At 44.5% G+C, this 15,766-nt stretch overlaps 1 protein-coding gene across 14 annotated transcripts in view; it reads left to right on the top strand.

Moving 5' to 3' along the window:
• The window catches only part of TNS3 (tensin 3), a 258,750-nt gene that overhangs the window by 136,541 nt on the left and 106,443 nt on the right, over window positions 1-15,766 (top strand). For 13 of the 14 annotated variants that reach the window (XM_077303191.1, XM_077303189.1, XM_077303203.1 and 10 more), the window contains 7 exons: window positions 209-259; window positions 1,890-2,012; window positions 3,707-3,771; window positions 5,933-6,016; window positions 10,095-10,207; window positions 11,704-11,764; window positions 15,207-15,282. In XM_077303191.1, the coding sequence (XP_077159306.1) occupies window positions 209-259; window positions 1,890-2,012; window positions 3,707-3,771; window positions 5,933-6,016; window positions 10,095-10,207; window positions 11,704-11,764; window positions 15,207-15,282 (573 nt within the window). The remainder of the gene's footprint in view (window positions 1-208; window positions 260-1,889; window positions 2,013-3,706; window positions 3,772-5,932; window positions 6,017-10,094; window positions 10,208-11,703; window positions 11,765-15,206; window positions 15,283-15,766) is intronic. The other variant, XM_077303190.1, reaches the window with a different exon arrangement.

The raw sequence follows: 15,766 nt of genomic DNA, 5'->3' as shown, positions 1-15,766 counted from the left end.
TGAAAACGCTAGAGGGCGTCACCCCAAGGGTCAGACATGACTCGGAGCTTGCACAGGGGATACCTTTACCTTTACCTTTTTTTTACGGTTTTAAAAGTTGCTTTTAAACGTCCTTTTAATTGTTTAAAACATTTCTCTAACTTGGTTGTAACTTGGGTTAAATGCAACACTTAAAATTTTGTGTCCCTTCTCTTTTTACTTAATGCAGGTATTAAATCTCTCAGAGAAAGGATTTGACCTTGCCAAACTTAATCCAAAGGTATTGTATCATTTCACTGAGTGCTCACGGTCAACATTTTATCAATTTCTGAAATTAAACAACAAGAAATGTACAAGTCCAGTTTTCTTTAGGGCCTGCAACATTGGGGCCCTTGTGTTGCTTATGGCAATAACCTCTAGAATAAGGAGAGGAATGGATTGGTAAGGGCCAAACTCTGCAATATGGAGAGATGGCTCAGGTCCATTGAACCCCCTGCTTTCTGCTTACCACAATATTGCAACTTCACCATTAGTATATTCTCAGATACTTTAGCAATCAGTTTTGGAATTTGGGCAGAAACCTGTAGTTAAGACATTTTTCCAAAGGATCTTATATATAACAAATGCCTTTCCAGAACAAGGGTATCATTCATTTACATTTTAAATGCCATAAAATTTTTATCGGATTGGATTGTGAACATACTATTTATTCTGAATATGTAGATATATTTGATTGTTTTAAATTTGATGTCGAGCAGCCCTGGGCTGACCTGGGAATGGCAGGATATTATTATTATTATTATTATTATTATTATTATTATTATTATTATTATTATTATTATTATTATTATTATCATCATCATCATCATCATCATCATCATCATCATCATCATCATTATTATTAATAATAAAGGTAAAGCTATAATAATAGTAATAATATTGACTCTATTTAAGCCCCTTCTTTCTGCTTGCTATTGCTTTTTGCAGAGAGCAGAAAGGAGGGGTATAAATGAGTCCTGAACTGATATGAACCAGTTCGGTTTACGAACTGATTTGTGGCTCAATTTGTAGTTCAGCCATGAACCAAATCACAAAAATTTGGCTTGTGCTCCTCCCAACATGTAGAGCTGCTTGGTGAGCAGGATGCAAAACTTAGTAGGTTACCTCTAGTGGTCACAGGAATGATAGTGAGGGCAAATACGTCAGTCTGTAGTGAACCCGCAGACTCTTGAAATTTTCATTAGTTTTATGAACAGACTTCACAATTATTGGTAGAATTTCTGCACTTCTCCAACATTGTATGTGGTTCAATGTTTCTGTGATCATGGAGTTTTATATGTACATAAATCCATTGCTGTGGGACTTATCCATGAAACAGATTCCTTTGCATGAAATTAGTGGAACAAAAACTTATCTTACAGCCTTGTGTGCCTTTTTATGTCCTTGCTGATGTATTTTAGATTCAGGCGGGTATTCATTCTGAAGCAATAGAACGAAGTTTGAGTTAGTGGCACACAAACTTATACCCAAGATTAAACTTTGTTGCTCTTAAAGGTACACAGGACCCAAACTTAGTTCTGGTGAATTTTATTCAGTGCTTCAGAGAGTTTAAAAAAATGTCCCCTTTCCACTGTTTTTTGCAGCTCAGGTATTAGGGGAAGATTAAGAAGTGTGTGCTGTTAAGAGTATATTTATATGGCCAGAATCCAGAGAGCCCTGTGTGTACGCAAAGGGGCAATATGCAGGGTGCAGACTTGGACATTGGGCTGATTGAGGGCATGGAAGCTGGCATTGAAAGGGGGAAGTCTTCAAAAAAACCCAAACATCTGTGTAGCCTTCTGCATCTTCAGTTACTGTCTAAAGCCTGCCTTTAATAAATATATTTGCAAAATGTTTCTCCTTCATCCCAGATTATGGACGTGGGCTGGCCCGACCTGCATGCTCCACCGCTGAATAAAGTGTGCACTATCTGCAAGGCCATGGAGTCCTGGCTGAACAGTGACTCGCAGCATGTGGTGGTCATCCATTGCCGGGTGAGTTTTATCCGGGGTTCGTATTCGCATGCTGTTGGTGAGTTGCGATGAGAAATCATCCTGTGCCAGTCATAGGTTTGCCCGGGACAGTTGGTGGTATAGGAAGGAAGCCCACTGTGGCAGGTGTGCATAAACAGATGGGTTCTGGTGGGGTGTTGGAAAGGGCCGCCAAGTTGTGGCCGACTCCTGGAGAATATCCCCCTCCCCGGGTTTTAAAGGCAAGTTTCAAACAGAGGTAGTTTGCTGTTGCACAGCAACCCTGGACTTCCTTGGTGGTCACCCGTCCAAGTACTAACCAGAGCCCAATCTGCTGAGCCTCTGAGATCTGAATAGTAAATTGCCGTAAAGCTAGATCAAGGAATGGGAACAGAGCAGACATTAAGCAATGTTTAACAAACAAGTGCCCCAAATAGTGTATTAATAAAGTGAAAAGACATTTGTATTACAAACGACATGCATCACAATATCCAAGTAAACGGCTTTGTCAGAAAGCCGGCTGTCACAGAGCGGTTTACTTGGATGGTCAGACTTTATCAGAGTTCCTGTTTCTGTTATCGTCTGAGCAAGAGGGCCCACATCTTGAAGAAATTCGTCTTGAAAGCCCACGTCTTGAAGAAATCTTTGTTGGTCTTCAAGGTGTCATCAGACTCACTTTTCGAGTCACCATAAGTTAGCAGCAATTGGAGAGCACATGAGGCACACGTATCTCCGTCATGCGAACAGAAGTCCTTTGACTGAGGAGGCCAGGATTAAACTAAATCATTGGTTCTTCTTCTAAATCAGGGGTAGTCAAACTGCGGCCCTCCAGATGTCCATGGACTACAATTCCCAGGAGCCCCCTGCCAGCGTTCGCTGGCAGGGGGCTCCTGGGAATTGTAGTCCATGGACATCTGGAGGGCCGCAGTTTGACTACCCCTGTTCTAAATTATGTCCCCTTCCCTAGAGTTTCTTCTTCTTTTTTAAAGCTAGAATATAGAAGAAAAACATAATATGAGCTGTTTTTTGGGAAAGAGCCAACCGTTCACTTTGGAACAAATAATTTCCACCTCCCTCCCCTTTTCTTAAATAAATAGACCAGCGTGCTGCGGTTTGATTTATTGTCCCTGTAAGCCTCCCTCTATGCCCTTGCTTAATTTGTCTGCTCCATAATTTGGAAGCAAGTTGCATCTAGCAGGAATTATGTGGGGTGGGGGGTAATTTGTACTGACTGCTCTTGGTGCAGTCAGGTTGGAGAGCGTTGTGAAGATGCTCATTAAATTATGTCGCTGTTATAAATCTTCGGCGTCAGAAGAAAATAGGCTAATAATACCTGATAGAAGAAAAAGCACTTTCCATCTCTCTCTCTCTCTCTCTCTCTCTCTCTCTCTCTCTCTCTCTCTCTCTCTCTAACACATCTTGCCAGAAATTACAAAGCTGCCAAGGCATGTCTTAAAACAGCCAAAGAAAAGTGGGGTGGGGGAAATACACATGCAGGATGCTACTGAGGCCAGGCTGATAAATTTGTTTTTTAAAAGATTATTTCTCCCCATTCTGGTGGGTAGCTTTGATCTCCCACGTGTAATGAAAAATATGTTGGTCACTATAAGAATTGGGAGAGCACTAACAACTGAGTCTTGGAAGTTCTAACCTGTCGTTTGGAGTGTAAGGATTAAATAACATAGTATGGCGTTGCTTCTTTAAATCTTTTTTGGCAGGGTGGAAAAGGAAGAATTGGAGTAGTGATATCATCCTATATGCATTTCACAAATGTGTCTGCAAGGTAAGGGAAGCCCCACATAAATGTTGGCATATCTTTCAAGTCTGAGATCCTGGTTGCTTTGTTACTTCCAACCCGGCCCCGTTTCAACTGAGCAGCACTCCAGCCCGTGCAGAATACAGGGAAATCGTTAAATTAGGATGGGGAAAAATACGTAATTGGCTGGCTCATATACCCGGAGTGCATCTGTCTAAAGGCTAAACCAGATGTTTTGCTAACTGTTAAGTTGCCTCTTTCCTTCTTCCAAAATAACACAAGAGAAGCCAGGTTGGATTAGGCCAGTGGGCCATCCAGTCCAATACTCTGTGTCACACAGGGGGCAAAACTCAGGGCCCATCAGAAGGCCCATGAGTGGGGCCAGAACTTCAGAAGCCCTCCCACTGTTGCCCCTCCTCAAGGACCAAGAACGCAGAGCATCACTGCCCAAGTATGACCAAGAAATGTCATCCATGGAAGGGTTGTCTAGACAAAAATGACAGAATTAAGCAGAGAGAACTAAATTCTTGATGGTTTCATTTGAATTCTGTGTGACAAATTAACATAACTTGTATCACTTGAAAGCCATGTAGTGATTGAGTTTGGTGGCCTCTAATCTGGAGAACTTGGTTTGATTCCCCACTCCTCCTTCACATGCAGCCGTCTGGTTGATCTTGGCCCAGTCACAGTTCTCTCAGAGCTCTATTTGTCTTGGCTACCTCACAGGATGTCACGGGAGGGTAGGTCACTTCAAGACTTATTTGGGTAGAAAAAAGTAGGATACAAAAAAAAACCCAGCTCTTCTTTTTGTCTTTGGGGTGATCATCTAAGTTCTCCTTAGAACTCTGTTCAGCAGGGTTTATTCCCAGGAAAGTGTTTATTTATTTATCAATGTATATATTGCCCCTTGGGGAAGGCACTGGCAAACCACCCCGTATTGAGTCTGCCATGAAAACGCTAGAGGGTGTCGCCCAAGGATCAGACATGACTCGGTGCTTGCACAGGGGATACCTTTACCATTACCTTTATATTGCCCCTCTTGGTCGGACTGGGGCGGTTTACGCAGCCTAAAAACAGATGAAAATAAAGCCACAATTAATCACTATCGCACCATTATTAATAATTAAGAGCCAGTAAGATACTGGATTTAGGAGTCGGAAGGGGAAAGGAGGGCGGGGGGTGGGCGGGAGGCCCCAGATTTAGATGTTTGTAGGATTGCCCTGAGAATCACCTTTGTCTCCAGCAAGAAAGTCATGTAGCCAGGAAGATACCACAGTCAGTAAAATAGGAAACAAACAGCCCAGTTCAGGTTGATACTTTTCATAGGTGGGGTAGAGGGTAGCTGTGGGCACATGCTGTCATTTCCAGCATTTGTTTTATCGATTAACAAGCCACTTTACGTGCATCTCGAAAATGATTTAAAATGGACAGTCCTGGTATGTAAATGCCCAAACAGGTGCCTCTCAAGATGTGTTTGAAAAAGCATGGCACTTAAAGGCCGATCCCATGCATGCAGGCACAGTGTCTGTTCGGCTGCTAACCAGTCGCTGTGACAAATGGATGCTGAGTTCTAGGCAACAGAAAATAAACCGAGGAAGGGGGGCCATGTTCCTTCAAACTGAATCACAAAGACCATTTTAGGGTTGTGTGCTTCAGCCCCCAAAGTGGCCATTCCAGTCTGAAGCAGCCAGCACCATGGTGCTGGCTGCTCCAGGCTGGAATGGCTCCTTCAGCCCCTGAAGCGCACAACCCTAAGAAAAAGAGAAGAGAGAGTGCTCTTTAATTATTATTGAATCCCACGCAAATGTCACAGGCAGGAATGTTTCAGCGAAGAGAGAAAATTGTTCTCTTGTTAGGGAAGGGCCTACTGGGGGGCGGGGCGGGGCGGGGGAAGGGCATAATCAATTTTATTTGGATCAGGACTGTCCATTATAAATCATTTTCGAGATGCACGTAAAGTGGCTTGTTAATTGATAAAATAAATGTCCCTCTCAGATCTGTAGCTCCTGGTGCAATCCCAAACAGAATTACGCTGAAGTACACCGAAGTCAAAGGGTTTAGATTAGAAGGATATGACTCTGCTTAGAATTGAGCTGAAAGTTCATTGGCCAGTTAACACCCAATTGTCCTCCACTTCTTGCCATTATGTCACAGCATGATGATCGTTTTCCTTTCTCTCCTTTATCAGTGCGGATCAAGCCCTAGACAGGTTTGCCATGAAAAAATTCTTCGATGATAAAGTATCTGCTTTAATGCAACCGTCTCAGAAAAGGTATTTAAATTTTCTTTTAACATACTCTATTTTTCTTTATCACAACACAACGGCATTTTCCTGAGTTTCTCCCTCTGTTAACTTCTCTTTACCATCCTTCCGTTCCTGGCTGCTTATATCTTTTTCTTTGCAAGGTTAACATGACCCAGATGGATCTGAGATTTTATAAACTCAAGATTTAGTTGTGTGCCTCATGAGATCCTGCTATCAAGGATCATATTAGCTTCATGCTGCTAAAAGTAACCATCTGTCATGTGTTTTGGCAGGCTCATTGATCAGTCATGCCTTTCCCCCTGTGATTCTGTTATCGCGGTAACCAAAAATGTAAATGTATAATGCCATCAAACTTATCGGATTTATGGGGACCCTGTAAAGTTTCCAAGGGGAGAGATGGTCAGAGGTGACTTTCCATTGCCTGCCCCTGGAGAGCACCCCTGGACATCCTTGGAGGTCTCCCATTCCAAGTCCTACCCCGTTCTAAATCACAAAGGTCAATCCATGAAATGAGTGGGGTTTACTAGGTTATAATTCTGTTTAGGATTGTACACTTAGCGTACTCGCCCCAAGAACTTTGCACAAAAGAGTTTGCCTACCCTATAAAGCAGCCCATTGGACAAAGGTGGAGAAGACATTGGTGTGTTTTTGCAGCCGCAGAAGTTTGCCTATGCAAAATGAAAATCTACCTCCAGTATTGAAACCAGAAGCTGCTCGACATAGAATCATAGAGTTGGAAGGGGCCATACAGGCCATCTAGTCCAACCCCCTGCTCAACGCAAGATCAGCCCAAAGCATCCTAAAGCATCCAAGAAAAGTGTGTGTTGGTTTTTTTTTAGTTTTTTTCATTCTACACTGAAGAACATCAGAGGACTACTTTCGCTTTTGCTTAGGACTGTAGAGGACCTCTCCTGGCTATTTGCAATATTGTCTGAGCTTGCCTGCTGACTTATGAGCCTAAAACATGTCTATGTTAAAAAGAATGACCCATCTAATAGAGAAACAAACCCAAAATTTGAAAGCATTTACAGAAGGTTTGCTTAAGAATATTTTCAAGGAGATCCAAGACGGCAAGGAAGAAGTTTTTAACAGGATTGATGGATCAATAACAGTGGTTGATGACAGCACTAAACAAGGTTGGAAATCATCAGCAGAAGAGAAATCTGAAATTTTGGAGATGGAAAAGGGGATGTCGGAGACTCGCAGCCCAGATAAGGACACTCTTCTTAAAAAGGCACACAGCCATTTCAAAGCAACAGTACACAAGAATCAACCAAAAGATACATGATCTGTTTTGAAAGTAATCGATTTAAAGGAGCTTCTCAGGAAAAAAATTGTACTGATATTGGAGTCCAGGAGGTGCAACTGCCTCAAGATTCATCGGACATCTCCAAGGAACCCAGCCAATATCTCCTAAAGAAGTTGCCTAGAGCACCCATGTTTGATGGGCATGAGTTGAAAGTGCTACTCAGTTCAGGATTACCTCGGAGAGCTTTGAAATTCCAGAATGGAGAGAGCAACAGGATAGACTGACTGACTTATTGAAGCCAAAGGGAAAAGGAAGGAAGAGGTCCATCTAATGGCTTGGTATCTGTGGTCACCTTCGCTACCCAGTCCCTTTATCGTCCAGAATGCAACAATTTTCACCGTTGTTTAAGGAGAGAGGCCTCACTAGCCATTTCTACCGTTGTGTAGAAAACCAGTCGGGTGATCAGATGTGCTTCTCCCCCTCTGTGTAAAAAACTTTCCCAGTAAGCTGCTCTTGTTTCTCTGGAGACATATGCAGCTGGCCACACAGTGGAAAAATAACAACACGTTTCCTCATGGTTTTTACATTTTAATAAATATTTAGCTTGGGGAACTCCATTCCCATTCAGCTGTCTGTCCACAAAAAAGTGCTGCTTTATTAGAAAGGGCTGCGTAAACATTTGTAAACATTGCTTCCCAGGACACCGTGGGAGCAAGAGGAATGGAGATGTTTGCAGTGGCCCCGGGAGATGGTCTGGGTGCAGGATCAACAGTCCTGCTTTCTAGCAGCCTTTTCTTTTCTGCAAACAAGCAGCCATGAGAACCAGAAACCCTCTGGCAGGAATTGACGGCCTGTGCCTCAGCACCTTCATGGCAACCGTATGGGTTGGATGTAGTAGAATCAGCAGGTTAAATGAGTGACTCTCCCGCTCAAAGCTCCTTATTCTGTCTGATTTCTCACCTGTGGCCCTTTGGACATACCTGTAGTTTTGTGCAGATGCTGAAACAGCATTCGGAAGAGGGAGCTAGAATGAGACACGCATTGGACTAGGCTTGTATAGTTCAGGCCCTGATGCTTTAGGATGCTTAGGGCTAATTCTGCGTTGAGCAGGGGGTTGGACTAGATGGCCAGTATGGCCCCTTCCAACTCTATGATTCTATGATTCTATGATCCCACCACAAAAGATTGGTAACGTGAGTCACGGGGGTACTCCAGAATTATTCTTATTCACTTTATCTAATTATTTATTTATTTAACGGATATGCTGCCCTCATAGATTGGCTCAGGGGAGTGTGCAACAATGATAACAATAAAGAAATTGACTAAAAGAGCCAGTTTGGTGTAGTGGTTAGCAGACTTCTAATCTGGCATGCCAGGTTTGATTCTGCGCTCCCCCACATGCAGCCAGCTGAGTGACCTTGGGCTTGCCACGGCACTGATAAAACTGTTCTGACCGAGCAGTGATATCAGGGCTCTCTCAGCCACACCCACCCCACAGGGTGTCTGTTGTGGGGAGAGGAAAGGGAAGGCGACTGTAAGCCGCTTTGAGCCTCCTTTGGGTAGGGAAAAGCGGCATATAAGAACCAACTCTTCTTCTAAAAGCAGCATATAAGAACCAGCTCCTGCTCCTCCTCCTCCTCCTCCTCTTCTCCTCCTTCTCTCAGAGGGCAGGAAGTCTCCTGTTGAACCAATGGTGGACATCATTTGAATATCAGCAGGAAGTTCCTATCCTAAGGTAAAGGTAAAGGTATCCCCTGTGCAAGCACCGAGTCATGTCTGACTCTTGGAGTGATGCCCTCCAGCGTTTTCATGGCAGACTCAATACGGGGTGGTTTGCCAGTGCCTTAAATACACATTTCTGATGCCCCCCTCAGGACACCCTTTATATTCTGCTCAATTATGCACATTGCAGATCTTGCCTACTGCAACATTACTACCAATTGCACACTGCAGAATTACAGGTGATATTTATTGTCATTGCTTCTTAGCATGGGCACCTGTGAATCGGATGATTGTCTGTGAGTCCTCTTGTCAAAGCCATAGCATAAAACCATAGCTAAAGGTTCTGGTAATAACCTGCAAGGCCATACGCGGTTTAGGGCCCAGTGTACCTGAGGGATTGCCTCCCTGCCTATGCCCCTCAAAGAGCTGTATGCTCCGTCACCACCAACCAGCTAATGGCCCCTGGCCCTAAAGAAGCCCGCCTGGCCTTGACCAGGGCCAGAGCATTCTCTGTCCTGGCCCCCACCTGGTGGAATGAGCTCTCGGAGGAGATCAGGGCCCTGACGGAACTAAAACAGTTCCGCAGGGCCTGCAAAAGGGAGCTCTTCGAGACCAGGCATAACCAACAGTGTCTGAAGGGCCCCTGCTCCCTCCCTCCCTCCCAGAACTCCCATCAGCGCCCTCTGGACCTGTTTACACTATTGCACTGTTGCATTGTTTGCACTGTTACAGTTATCAGTTATTAGTATTAATGTCCTGGTTATTTCTATGTTATAGATTGTTTCATGCATTGTTTATAAGTTTTATGTAAACCGCCCTGAGCCTCTGGGGAGGGCGGTATATAAATATAATAAACAAACAAACAAATAACCAAGATTATTTATTTATTATTGGATTTATATCACTCTCAGTGAGCTGGCTCGCATCAGTTTACAATCATGTAAAACAGACATCCAGTTCATACAACCTAACAATATCAAGCTCATAACAATTATGAGTCTGCATCCCAGTTTCTTTCAGATTACCATTTTTTATGGATTCCTTTGTCCAGATGGGCTGATGTTGTTTTGTGTGCTTTTGTTTACCCACAATGATGGTCCCTCTTTCTTTCAGGTATGTGCACTTTTTGAGTGGCCTCCTTTCTGGGTCTGTGAAGATGAACACCACCCCTCTCTTTTTGCACTATGTCGTCTTGCATGGCATCCCAGGCTTCGATGCTGCCGGGGGTGAGTTATGTTGCACACCGTTGTCTTTATCCCTAGTTCTTTATGGAATGTGTGGTCATAACTCTTCAGATAGGTTACCATCCTGCGCTAATTGCAGCCTCATAATCTCCTGAGCTCAAAGGTAGAAATCCATCCCATGTCTTTGGTTTCCCCACGTTAGCATAGATTTGCTTCTTGCTCTACCCACCACATCCCAGCATTGTCAATCAACTGCTTCCTTACTCCTTCTTTTCCACTAATGGTTGGAGAAGACTCATTGAGATGCCACTGGTAAGGCTTCTCCAATGCATTCTCATATCTTAGAACTCAAGTGGGATACTGCAGATTTCTCTGTCAGATTGTATCTAAACTTCCTAGCACCAGCCCAGAATAACTCTCCTTCCCTAGCAATTAACTTCCAGAAGACCAGGAAGTATTTTAAGAAGAACTCCCCTGAGGTATCCTGGCTAGGTCTTGTGGAGGTGGCTGCTGAAGATTTTATCAAGAATATCATTCTGTTGAATGGGTACAGATAAATCCTTCCTGTTTGGAACAACTCTGGTTGTCTGGTAGCATTCTTTCTCCAACAGGTTAGCCAAAGGGCAATCAGTTCCTGGTTGGCAACCCCTCTGGGTGCAAATCAGCTTTCCTAGGGGAAGGGTATAACTTCCTATCCCAAATTGAGAGTAGCCATTTGAGTAGCCAGGTGTGGGTATCGGATTTCAGCAACCTTCACTGTTCTTCCAAACAACCAAAGCTGAGGGAGGAGACAAGATACAAAGTCATTTCAGTCCGAGATTCAGGATTCCAGAAGTCAGGCAAGTACAGTAGTCTGGTCAAAAAATCACAGCATTCAGGATTCAAGCGAGGAGATGTGAGCCTATAGCTTACATTACCTCCACAACATCAATCAAGCAGCTTTATAGTTAAATACCAGCTACTCAAACTTAATCCTGTAATGACTCATCATCACTTTCAGCAGGTAGCTGATGTCTAGCCATAAGCTCTGCTCTAAACATGTGCTTTTGCTTGTCTGATGGTGTAGGTGATCCTGGAGGGCTGGTAACAGGCAGCTGGCTTTCACCTGCTGAATCAGAGGGGGGAGGGAGGTGACTCTGTACAAGCTCTCGGTAATAAGTCTTGGTGTCCTTGTACTTCCTCTCCTTGTTTGTCATCTTCTGCCTCTGGTCTGACTATGCCGGCTGCTACTTCCTATGAGGAGTCCTCAACACTGCTGAGACCTGACTGACCTGTGACATTGAGCCTAGTACAAAAGAATAAACTGTAATAGTTTCCAAGAACAATGTGGCAGCTGTCCTTCCACCCACCTGAGAAATGATTCTACAGGACACAGCTACCTATGGGAGCAGCCAAAGCCAAATGGATATATTTCCCTCTGGCTACCTTTTGAACAGAAATTATGCTCAATCAAAGCATTGTATTTGCGAGTACTCCTGTTCTGTTTGCAGTAATTTCTTTTCTGCAGTGTTTCTATATTGTTCAACTCTCTTTTCTAGTTTGTCAGCCATTTCTGAAGCTCTACCAAGCCATGCAGCCAGTTTATACATCAGGAGTATAGTAAGTAATGAGCATTCACCCTCCCTTACGTCTTTATTGCTCAGCCAGAAAAGGCATCTAGTTGGGTCCCTTACTAAAGATTGTAGGTTGTGGATCAAAATGTTGTAAAGAGAAATAGACTAATGGATTCCTTTCCTAACATCCCAGTATTCATAATGCCCTAGTGCAGATTTTTGTCTGTATGATAGAGAAGTGTTAAAATATGGGTTCTTCCCCCCACATACACATTTATTCTGAAGTGGTATAGCCTGGGGAAAGGGGACTGTGCCATGTGGTCCAAAATGCAGTTGATTGGATCCTTACCAGGACCCCATGTACATATTATATCAGTGCTCTCCCAGCTGCGTTGGCTCCAGATTGAAGATCGAATAAAATCAAAAGTATTTATTTATTTATTTGTTTGTTTGTTTATTTATTTGGATTTTTATACCGCCCATTCTTTACATCTCTGGGCGGTTTACGTGGAACATTATGTAATTTTACATGAAACATTATAATAATCCATAACATACAAGTTTCAATACAACATCACAACAACCAAGAAACAATTTATAACACAACATAAATAACAACAATATTGGGAAGATAAAATTCTCTAGTACACCGGGCCTAAACCACGTATGGCCTTAAAGGTGGTTACCAAAACCTTAAGCTTAATCCGGAATTCAACTGGGAGCCAGCTGAGTTGTTGGAGTATCGGCCGGATGTGGGATCTCCATGATTTTTTGGTGAGGATCCTGGTCGCAGCATTCTGCACCAGTTGTAGTTTCCGGATCAAGGATGAGGGTAGGCCTGCACAGAGCAAGTTGCAGAAGTCTAGTCTAGAGGTGACCATTGCATGGATCACTGGGGCTAGGTGCTCTGGGTCCAGGTAGGGCGCTAGTAGTTTGGCTTGGCGGAGGTGGTAAAATGCCAGCTGCACTACCTTTGTGATCTGGGCTTCCATTGTAAGAGAAGCATCCAGGATCACGCCCAGGTTACTGGCGGAGTGTGTTGCTGCGAGCTGCACACTATCCAGGGTGGGCAAACGCACATCCTCCCATGGTCCCTTCCTACTCAACCACAGGACTTTGCAGGGTTGAGCTTCATGCGACTTTGCTTGATCCAATTTGTCACTGCTTCCAGACATCTGGCTAAGGGTTCTTGGGGAGAGTCAGGGCGGTCATCCATCAGGAGGAAGAGCTGGGTGTCATCCGTATATTGGTGGCAACCCAGCCCAAACCTCTGCACCAGCTAAGCCAGGGGGTGCATAAAGATGTTGAATAAGATAGGAGAGAGGACGGCTCCTTGAAGGACTCCACATGGGAGCTGGTGCCAGTTAGATACTCTCTCATATCGCTACCCTCTGTCTGCAACCCTGGAGGAAGGAAATCAGCCATTTGAAGGCTGTCCCCTGTATCCCGGCACTGGTTAGGCGGTGAGCTAGGAGTTCATGATCTACTGTGTCAAACGCTGCTGACAGGTCTAATAGTATGAGCAGTGTTGACCCACCTCGGTCTAGCTGGCATTGGAGATTGTCCGTCAAGGCAACTAGCGCTGTCTCTACCCCATGTCCAGGCCGGAAGCCCAACTGAAATGGGTCAAGGGCTGAAGTTTCCTCCAGGAATGTTGATATTTGGTCCGCAGCAGCCCTTTCAACTAACCTCCCCAGAATTGCTAGATGTGAAATGGGGCGATAGTTGTCAAGCTCCTGCAGAGCTAGAGATGTTTTTTTGAGCAATGGGTGTATCACTGCCTCATTTAATCCTTCCAGGAATTCTCCTGTTGAGAGGGAGAGGTTGATTGGTTCCTGGTTGATTATTTCCAGCTCCTATTCTTATATCTGTTGTTTTTAGGAGCCATGAAGGACATGGATCTAGTGGGCAAGTGGTTGGCCTCGTTGCTGCTAGCATTTAGTGAGAGTCATCTGAAGTGACTCATTGTCTTCTCCAAAGAAGGCCAAGGGGCCTCTAGTTCACTTTCTGTGTCCAATGTTGGTCAAGGCGGAGAGTCAATATTTTGTCTGCGAAGTGACTTGCAAATGCCTCACAGCTAATGTTCAATTGACTATTATTTTGGCGCCCCTTATCAAGGGCGGTGAGAGATCAGACTATCCTGAATAATTGTGCTGTGCGTGAGTGCGCAGACGCGATGCTAGTTGAGTAAAAGTTATGTTTAACTGACTTCATAGGCTACTTAACTGCATTCTATAAAATGCTCTCGATTCTTTGTCATGAGTCTTCCTCCAAACTCGCTCTAGTCATCTCAGTTCCCGTTTCATCCTGCAGAGCTCCTCGGTATACCAGGGAGCCCACTTGAGATGGGGGTGGATAGGACGTCTGGGAGCTATCTCATCAATGGCAGTCAGCATTCTGTCATGCCAGTCGCTGACCAGTCCATCTAGAGGAGTCCCGGGAAGCATTGGGTCCCACAGAGCATTCAGGAATCCAGTTGGATCCATAAGTCTCTGCAGGCGAGCTGAAATGTGCTCAGCACCCAGTTGAGGGGGAGGTGGCAACCTGAGCTGGGTCTTCAGGGTATAGTGGTCCGACCATGGCATGGCAGTAGTCGTGACCGGATCCACACTTAACCCTGCTCCGAAAATCAAGTCCAGGGTGTGACCTGCTTGGTGGGTAGGGCCAACAACAAATTGCGAGAGCCCTAGCATCTCCATGGCTGACACCAGGTCCAGCCTGTTGCTAGAAGACGGCAATTCCGCATGGACATTTACCCCCTGCTCTGCAAAGTAAGCTTGCAGAGTGGAGGCTTTGTTATTAATTGACCTGACATTGCACAGCATTAGTGTTGGAGGTGGGTTGTTCACCATTGCCTCCACCCTAGTGGCTCGAGAGATGGAGCAGAGGTTAGAAGGGGTTCGATCATGCTCATTTCTAAAGCCCCTTCTGTTTTTGATCCTTCTGATCTACAGAACAGTCTTTTCCGCTATGCTCCCCAGAGAGCATTAAGATCGGAAAGTTCTGTTCAGGGCTTCTGGCTCCAAGGAAGTAAAACTGGCCTTGGCCAGGGCCAGGGCTTTTTCAGCCTGGTGGAATGCTCCATCTGGGGAGATCAGGGCCCTCCAGGAATTTAAACAATTCTGGAGGGCCTGAAAGACAGAGCTGTTCCTCCAGGCTGAGGCCACGAAATCCACATCAGCAAAGCATTGGCCTCCCTATCCGAAAGCTTACCTGAGAACCGGTTTGAAGCTGTCTCTCCAAATATTGACCAGTCCCCTTCCCTTAGAAGAATCTTACTTATATGGAGAGATGGCTTTTAACTTATTAATTTTTAAAACTAAAGTAGATCAATCAATGTTTTATTGGTGAATTATATTGGAATGGGGAAGGGCTGGCTATATATTACTACTAGTACGACTACGACTACGACTTTTGGGGGTCAAAATGCTCTTAAAGTGCCGCCACTCTTGTAATTGTGCCCCCTCCCCCCTGGTTTGTCGTTTAAGTAGCGTGGCGCCAGAGAACCAAGGCAGAATCTGCATTGCCATTGAACCAGCCCAGCTTCTGAAGGGAGATATTATGGTAAGTTGTACCTGAATTTCACTTATACATGCATATCCGGGGTTTTGCTCCAATAGAAACTCAAAAGTAATTCATGACATGGTTCCCCCCTCCCCCATTTTATCCTGTCAACAACCCATTCAGGTGGTTAAGGCCTGAATCCTCTCAACAACCCATTCAGGTGTGTGGCCTTTTATATAAACAAATTTGTTTAACATTAATCGGATGATATGGCCATATATTATCTCTCCCCATAAAATGACCAGTGATGGGCCTGGAGGAGGTGGGAAGGGGAGATCCTCTGGGTGAGTATTTATACAGCTAGGCTTCCCAACCATATTGTGCACCATTGCCCCGCTACTGGGATTTCTCAAATCCTGAAGAATCTTTCAAGGGTTTCTCAATGGTCAGAAAGTTGAGAAAGGTTGTCCTAACCCAACACTCTAACCACCGTACCACTCTAACGCTCATAAATAAGGGTCGATCAATTGCCAGTAGACTACAC

The sequence above is a fragment of the Paroedura picta genome, chromosome 11 (genome assembly GCF_049243985.1).
Source record: "Paroedura picta isolate Pp20150507F chromosome 11, Ppicta_v3.0, whole genome shotgun sequence".
NCBI classification, from domain to species: domain Eukaryota; kingdom Metazoa; phylum Chordata; class Lepidosauria; order Squamata; family Gekkonidae; genus Paroedura; species Paroedura picta.
This window is presented reverse-complemented; position numbering and strand designations above follow the sequence as displayed.